Below are 8,760 nucleotides of genomic sequence, written 5' to 3' on the forward strand. Positions count from 1 at the left end.
GTTTGGAAAACATCAAATTCATATACGAATGCGTTTTGCTAAGTTATTTTTGAGTGTACGTATATTATATCAGGTAGTTTAACAGATGTCTTCACTGCGCCCCTTCACTGCATCGAAACCGGAAGTCAAGCGGTAATCTTAAACTTTAATTTTTACCGCGTGTGGAAATCAAGCATGCAGCTTGATTTTAAGATTTTACTTGTGATTTTAATTTTGTCATTTTTTATTATTTATATTTTATCATATTTTAGCTTTATTACGATTTTAATTTCCACTTTTATTAGTGTCTTCATCCTCATCATCTTCGGTAGGTCAATCGGTGAACGTTGTGCAACGAAACTGAAGTCACCGGCAAATTTAGAATTTTCATTGTCGACAAAAAAGAAAAAGAAGAGTTTGTCACATTCACAAACAGGGACGAAATATCATAAATATTCAAAGGATATTTCTACAGATGAAAACATGCATAGAAATGGATTTTCAAATACTTCTTTCAACGATAAAAAGTTTGACAGATCGTTCGATAAATGGCGGTCTCCTGTCACTAATTCCCCTGGTGTTCGTTCTCCTGGAATTCGTGTCGCATCGCCTGTAGCTGGAACAGGACTAAGAACTCGAAAAGCAAGTCAGCTTATTTCAAGGAGACATTCGTTTTCTGTGAAACCCATAGACACTACAACACATTCCGATAGTAACACGAGAATACCATTTCTACCAACTATCAAAAGAGCATTGGGTCTGGAGACGATTGTTAGCCCAAGGTGAGATACAGTATATAGCAGAGTAATAAAGGAGAGGACTTTTTTTTTCTTCTTTAAATTAATGGTGAAAAGTGTTGGAGTACAATACTGCAATAGCTTGGAAAAGACATCATGAACCTTGCATTTGAACAATTCAGGTACCATATAGTCCTTTTAGTTTATAATATAAAGTTTCATATGAGTTTTATCTTTTATTATAAGATTTTAAACATATTTTTTGTTCCTTGTTGAACCTTATGTTATATAAAAATTATATATGATAATGTTAAAATCATGAAAGATAGTATATATCATTAGGGAAAACCACCAACTTGCATATTATACAGTGTACGCCAATGGAGGTTTTTCCTGCAACTGCCACACATACTGAATGATAATTAGTGAAATTGAACTCTGATTTACATAAAAGCCTGGAACTATTTTGCAATGATGCATTAATAGTTTTGTGGTAGTAAATACACAAGAGGTATCAATGAATGGATATTTTCCTACGCAATGTAATAGCACACTTCAGGATCACTCGTACCCAAGAAAGGTACACAAAAAAAAGAATTTGTTGTCACCTCGTAGAAAATTGTTGCAGGATAAACAGAATACACAGCTTGTATCTTACAATACAAGGTTTTTATTGGTGCGATATGATTCGACAAAGCCTCGTCATCTCAGCTTTCTTAAGTCTCGAATTAAAATAAACCTTGTATTTTAATATACTAGCCATGTATATATATTCTCTAAATAGCTTTGTTACTCAATATAGCCAATCTCATTTTAAACTTTTTAAAAATTTCAGTAAATATCTTTATCTATAAAAATATTTACCCTGTCGTCAATAAACTATTTATATAATTAAACGATTTTGGCTATTTTGCCGAAGGGCAAGTGAGCTTATGCCGTAGTGCGGCATCCAGTCGTCAATAAACTATTTATATAATTAAACGATTTGGGCTATTTTGTCGAAGGGCAAGTGAGCTTATGCCCTAGTGAGGCATCCATCCAGCCCTCCCTCTGGCGTCAACTTTTTCCTTAAAACAACTTCTTTTCAATAACTGCCCTGCAGGTAGGGCGTAAGAATTGTACCTGCTGCCCCCATTGCATGATCGTAAGAGGCGACTAAACTTGGGATCTTATCTTTTCTCTTCTTTCTAAACAACTTTCTTCTTCCTAATGTCTCCCTTGACAATGCCTCACTTTTGGCCTTTAGTTGGGCATGAGCGTTCGCCGCTGTGAGGAAGGCTTTGGGTTCTGTCCCCTGGCCGAGACATACCACAGTCTTTAAAAATGGTAGTTGCTGCTCCTGCTTAGCGCTCAGCAAATTAGGAGTGGGACGACTGGTTCACCCGTTGTCAGTATAATGTGACCGGGTGGGGTGTGCTGCTGGGTGTCTTCGGCAGTGTGCTTCAGTGAGGTAGCACTCTAAATCGGCAAAAGATCCGGCCTATCACAAGGAGACTTAACACGAACATACCGCAGCCTCCCAAAACACGCATACTCACTCATTACACGCATACATGTCGCACGCACGGGAGGCCGTCCTTAAATGACCTTAGCTGTTAATAGGACGTTAAACAAAATAAACCGAACCAATTCTTTTCAATAAACATATGAGGCACAGTGACCTAATATTGGTCCCATGGCATGCTAAGGTGAAGGGCTGCCAAGTTTGTTCAAAAGTATAAGCGTGACCTACATTCAAGGTTAAAAGGGTCAAATAGGCTGTCATCTTTTAACAAGTTTCAACTTCATCTCAATAACCAAGAGGCCCAGGGACTTGATATTGGGACTGTAGCATGCTGAATTGAAGGGCTACCAATTTTGTTCAAATGAATGACCTTGACCTACCTTTAAGGTCACAGGGAGTTGATATTGGGTCTGTGGCATGCAGGGGGAAAGCTCTACCAAGTTTGTTCAAATGACTGACCTACATTCAAGGTCACAGGGGTCAAATTTGTTAAAAAAATAAAACAATGATATCTTAATAGCCAAGAGAGTCCCCAGACCCAGGGTTTTTGCCAGGCATATTTTGGGTCCGGTACACGGACCCATTCCCAATTAAAATTGGCACTATTTTCCCAATTTCGGTCTATATTTTCCCAATTCCGGTCTGTATTTTCCCAATCGCTGTTAACATAAGACAACCTAAAAATTTAGATTTATACAAGCTTCCAGTTATTATTTTGTCAACGTTAAAATGTTACCGTGAGTCATCGTGTTGTTGTTGGTTTTGCGATTCGCGCATGCGCTTGGATAGTCTTATTGAAGTCATATCATATCTGCGTTTGAATCGCCCATTTAAAGGGGAGTTTAATGCAAAGCGTTTACGTACGTTGACTCGTTCTATTTACCGAGGTCAAATCAACTACTGGACTCAGGACGATGTCACACAATTCCAAATATTACGCAAAAAGAAGATTTTGCTCAAAGATTCGAAAGATTTAATGAAAGTTACGAGCTTTAGCGAAATACTGGTAATTCGCGATCTGAAAGTCAGGCAGCTGCTTCAAACGATCTCCAACCTGACTGATTTCACTCTTGACAAGCTTGTTAATGAGTTTAAGCACACTAAAGACAGAAAATTAAACATTCTCTGATTGATTAAAACAAATATCCTGAAAAGAGATGCTGACTTGTATTCATTTGTACAAATATTATGAAAAGAAACAGCTAAGCTTGTATAATTCATATCTTTTTCCAATTTTATAATATATTCCCAAATTTGATGAAACACCGATTGTATTTTCCCAATTTGTGGAAAATGCCAATGATATTTTCCCAATTTTTGTTCAGGGACCCTTTCCCAAAATAGCTGGCAAAAACCCTGAGACCTGCTATTGGGCCAATAGTATGCTGGAATGAAGGCTTTTATACAAAATTTACTTACATGAATAAACCTAGCTAGCCTTCTCTGATAATAAAGTGGTGATCTGAATTTATTAGTACCTGCTTATAAATAGCCTTAGATAAACTTCAAAGTTGCTCTAGAAGCAGTTGAGTGATTCAGGCCCCTTGGGCCTTGGTAACAAATCCATACTCCAACTGGCATATTATATGCAAGCCGTCAGTTTTTCCCAACCTGAATATAGGACTATGAGTATGAACTCCCTTTACATGGAGAGCAAGCTAGGTCACAAGTATTAGTTTAAGCCAATGAAGAGGAGCAGGATATTGTTTGTCATTGCTCTTTATTTTCCAATTACCAGCTGCTTACGTGTAATGCCATTGACAACTTGTTACAAGTTATGAGATTGCAAATCGAGATATTGAAGCAGACAGTCTGGTTTGTGATGGTCTTCAAAGAGGTGAAGAAGTTGTGAAGGAGAAAGAGACTAAAAGTAGTGACCATAGCTAGGCTGAAGTCACTTTACTAACTCCGGCTGGAATTTCCCTTTAGCCTATACTGGTGGGGTCAATAATCTGTTTGCTTATCGAGCGAGAGGGGCATATTAAGAGTCTTTGCAAGGGCAGATTATATGTCCAATAAAAAATTGAAAGGAGAGAATTTTTAATGCCACATAATATTTTTAATAGATTTGAAAATAACACTAAAATCCTTGAGAGGTTCATAAGATTGACATAACTTTACTGAGAATGTCTCGCGTAGAAGATCATTCCTAGAAACCTGCGATCACAGGGATCATATTAAATCACAGTTAGGGGCATGCAGTAGTTTGCAATTATTTTCAAGTTTTTGACAGACTGGATACATACTGTACATGTATGTAAGCTAATGAAGCTTGGTAGTGCTCCCAAATTCTAGCAATCTGAGATGATCATGTTCTGGACATGGATCTGTTTTCATCATGACTGACCCATATAAAATACGAGTAATATGGTAACAAATGGAAACCAGGTATGATTAGTTGTAATCTATATGAATAATGGGGATACATTCGGAAGAAAGCTTCCAATTTTTATGGAGGCCTTTACGCCTGCCATAATGCAATCACCTACAAGTTGTGACGTCACAACCTCTCACTTTCAATTTCATTATATTTCCATTCACATTTCATTTTGCAGTTTCTTTAGGTGTATACACGATGTAGTTGAACTACATATGCATTTATGGAAAATATATCAAGACTATAAATAAAGTGCTATTACATGAAAAATGTATATTCAGTACAAATTTCTCTCCAGCGGAAGAAGGGAATTTGAGACCTCTTGTTTACCCTTAATTTACTTACTTTCAGGCATTCGTTATCAGTAAGACTTCTTCAAAGAATTTCTTCTGTATACTAGCTTTATTTATTATATATAATGGGCCATCAATGCTGATGATTCATCACTACGCGTATGATTTATACAATGAATGAGAAAATAAATATAATTTAATCCTAAATATATGCCCAAGGAAGGTTACTTTTTGTGCCAAATGTTTGTACTGAGTGTATCAAATTTTTTCTTTGCATAGGTATACTGCCAAAGATGACTACAGCAGCTATACAAGTCACCCTGAGACTGCCTCCCCAGGGTTTGTCCCTGCCGTCCGACTGTCCAATCATGATCGTCACCCACTCTCCAAAGTACGATCCTCCTCTGTACGAAGTCCAAATACTATAAAAATAGCTCCCCCAGATCCTCACAAGCTTGGCAGTCCAAGGTAAGTTTGTTTGCTTTTGCATTGGCTTCAGATCATTAATATATAAAAAAAAAATTGCAGTGTTATTTCTACTTGAAAATTCAGAAAATATAGTTTTGTAAAGTTTGTCTGAAAATCTCACCCTGTTTTCTCACTTTTTCGACCAAGCTCTTTGAAACTAGCTTGCTGGACTTACTATCAATTATAATTTATATTACTATGGCATTGATTACATGGTGTTCTTGTTTTCTATTTAAATATGAATTATTCATACAGTAGAATGCCACATATATACAGAGATAAATAGTTTGTCACCAACCATAGTTACCGTTATTACAATTACCGTATGTCATATGCATTTTACCAATGTATTATCTGGTGCATAGCATGTTATACTCACATGCCTGTCTATGGCCCCCAAAAAAATCTTGGTTTTTAGACCCTCCCTCATCTGCTTTGAAGTAAAAAAAACAAAAACCCACTTGTCTTATATTTTCCTGATTGACTAAAAAAAAGTCTTTCCCTCATTCTTCTTAGGAGAAGAATGTATGGAAAAAAGTATCACCAACAAGCCTTTCTCCTGTAATATCCATTATATTTAACCATGAAATTAGAGCACATGTTCATTAATGTGAATCAAAGAGAACGAATCATGATAAAGCATTGTTTCCCACATTTTGAAGCAGTTAATATGAAAATGGATAATGATTGGTTTGAAAAATTAAAAAAAATATAAACAAATAACTCTCCCTCATCTTCTTTTAGAAAAAATTGACAAGAACCAAATAATTAATTTTATTTAACCTAAACCCAATTCAACAAGGAAAAAAAAACCCAGACATGGTCTAAATATTATTCCTGATTCTTTGTTTGAAAATGTTCAGTAGATTTACTGCATATTTTAGAATTTTAGAATTTTGGTGTTCATATAGCTATGGAAACACTAAATTTTCCCCATAGCAAGGACTCAAAAATCATTGCAATAAGTAAGTTTCATTCTCTTTATTCAAATTGCTCATCAGGTTTATGGAATAAAAGAAATGTTTGGGAATTAAGTATTGCCTGCTTCAGTGTGACAGAGTTGGTATCAGTGTGAATACTGGCTTGGTGTGTCATTTTATTTCTTTTTACTAAATCTATCTCATTTGTTCCTGGATTTTGATGCGATTGTTGATATTTACTTTATATTGAACAGGGTGTTAGAAGTAAGAAAAAAAGATACAGTGACAGATGACAACAGAAAAACACCCGACATGCAGTCGGTTCTCACCGCCCTGAAGGAGAAAAGGTATATTGGAAACAGCTTGATTTAAGGTGTCGGAGTGAATGTTTTATGATTATATCTTCACTGATTGTTGTGATTCTCTTTGGGGCAATTGTCATTTTCCAAGTTCAGTATGAATAATATTCTGATAAATTCTCGAGTTTCATTATTGAGGAAAGGATGTGAATACATTATTATCAAAAGAGCTATCGCTTTGAGTGACACAGATGATATCCTCAGTAAAAATCAAGTTATTTGATCCCTGCATAAACAGTTTCATAATGCTGCGTTTGTTTACTGGATTTAGCGCCCCATAAATACAGAGGATAATTGATTAATTTTTTATCAGGAGAAAAAGAACAGCTGGCCCATCTGAAGAAGATAACTTCTGCCCAGAGGTACAAACCCAAAAATCCAAGAGAAGGTAAAATATACTAGGTGGCATATGAATGTATTTGGAAGGGCAGATTATTTAATGATAATCTGTATAGGAAATTCTACTTTTATTCATTTGATTCATTTGAAACAAGTAAGCCTCTTTCCTCTCATTTTGTCCTTTTGTTATGTTGCTAATGATTTGTTAGTAGAACTGAATAATATTCTCTACAGTGAAAAAGACCATAAGAAATAAAAAAAAAAATCCTAAGTTGAAGGAAAATGAAATTACAAGCATTAACAATGTTTTTAATGTTATGGATCTTCAAGTAAATTCTTTAAATGATGAGAGAGTAGGGACATGAAGTTAGACTTTCTCTAGAAATTGTCTCTTGCTATCATTTTAGAAATTGTCTCTTTCAATATTATTTTCGAAATGGTCTCTTTTGCTATTATTTTAGAAATCATCTCTTTTGCTATTATTTTAGAAATTGTCTCTTTTGCCTTTTGAAAGCTGAAAAGAGATGTCCGATGTATTCTTTCACATATATATCGTACACTAAAGCAAATTTTGTTAAAAGTCATTACAAAAAAAAAAATTTGAATTACAGACGACAGGAAAGTCAACAGTCCAATGCGTCCACATCTTCATTACCTCCCCTGCCTGCCTCCCTTCCAGACCTTTCTGATTACACTATACCACGTCTGGAAACACCCTCCCTGAAGAGGGCGGCAGCTCCAGAGGTTTCAGAGTGGGATGGTAGAGGAAGTACTGCCAAACGACTACGACAGGAGGGGCGGTACAACTCCATTTCCAGCTCGCTGAGTTCCAGTCGATATCTGGAGAGACATAACCGCAGTTATAGCCCAAGACCAGACTGGTCCCAGGTAAGCGTATTTGTGACACAAGATTAATGAATGAAAATTAAAACTGAAAATTCTTCTTCTGAGAAAACTAAGTCGATGTGAAGAATCTGTATTAGATTAATATTTCACTTTATTCTACACATTGTGTTTTAAGCAGTCTTCTCTAGTACAAATGTACTTTTGAAAAATTTAATCCGTCAAAACTGTGTTGACAGAAACAGCTTTTAAGTATATTGATATTTCCTATGTGTATGCAAGTCTGAATGCTACATCTGCATTTCCAAGATGTAAGATGTATCAACATTTTGATTGAATAACAAACTTCTTCCTACTTTCTCACTTCAAATGTTTCCATTTTCATTTTCTTTGTTTCCACACAAGAAAATTATTAAAAACACTACTCTCTGTAATGACTTTAAAATAACTGATAGATTTGAAAGTATTTATGTTTTTAGCTGCATTTAATGAGAGATTTACATTCAAGTTTCCTTTCTAAGTAAGCAGGAAGGTAAAATAAAAATACGATTGGTTTCTGTGGTTGCTTAAAGGAATCTACAGCTGAATTGAAACGAGCTATCCAAAGAGAAATCAACAAAATTACCCAGGAAATGCCAAGTGACTTAGTTACAAGTCTACGAGTAAGGGTATACCTGTAGTGATGCTACCCAACATCTATACTAACTTAGAGCGCTTCTATGACTAGGATTCAAACCAAAATTAAAAAGGATTTACTTTAAAATTTTTAAAAAACACTTCTATGCTAGGAAAAATTTAAAAAAACAATCCCCCTTTTCTAAATTAGAGCACTTTCTTCACTTCCAAAATTTTTAAAAACTCTATACTAACTTAGGGACTTTTTTATGAAACCCCAAAAAAAGGGAATTTTCAAAACCCAAAATTTCTAAAAACTTTAAAAC

General features: G+C 35.4%; 1 protein-coding gene across 1 annotated transcript; it reads left to right on the forward strand.

Annotated features, from left to right (window-relative positions):
* Window positions 1–126: 126 nt before the first annotated feature.
* On the forward strand, window positions 127–8,521 carry LOC117321100. Its single transcript, XM_033875571.1, has 6 exons — window positions 127–761; window positions 5,170–5,358; window positions 6,533–6,625; window positions 6,951–7,025; window positions 7,588–7,864; window positions 8,392–8,521. Exons 1-6 carry the CDS (start codon window positions 175–177, stop codon window positions 8,497–8,499), a joined length of 1,329 nt encoding a protein of 442 aa, XP_033731462.1. The 5' UTR covers window positions 127–174; the 3' UTR covers window positions 8,500–8,521.
* Window positions 8,522–8,760: the final 239 nt, after the last annotated feature.

The sequence above is a fragment of the Pecten maximus genome, unplaced genomic scaffold (assembly GCF_902652985.1).
Source record: "Pecten maximus unplaced genomic scaffold, xPecMax1.1, whole genome shotgun sequence".
Taxonomy (NCBI): Eukaryota; Metazoa; Mollusca; class Bivalvia; order Pectinida; family Pectinidae; genus Pecten; species Pecten maximus.

Excerpts from the sequence above, each read along its gene's own strand:
- LOC117321100 (XM_033875571.1), top strand. The coding sequence starts at position 175 with ATGCAGCTTGATTTTAAGATTTTACTTGTGATTTTAATTTTGTCATTT. Across the intron at positions 762-5,169 it reads GAGACGATTGTTAGCCCAAG|GTATACTGCCAAAGATGACT; the intron begins GTGAGATACAGT and ends TTCTTTGCATAG. Across the intron at positions 5,359-6,532 it reads CACAAGCTTGGCAGTCCAAG|GGTGTTAGAAGTAAGAAAAA; the intron begins GTAAGTTTGTTT and ends TATATTGAACAG.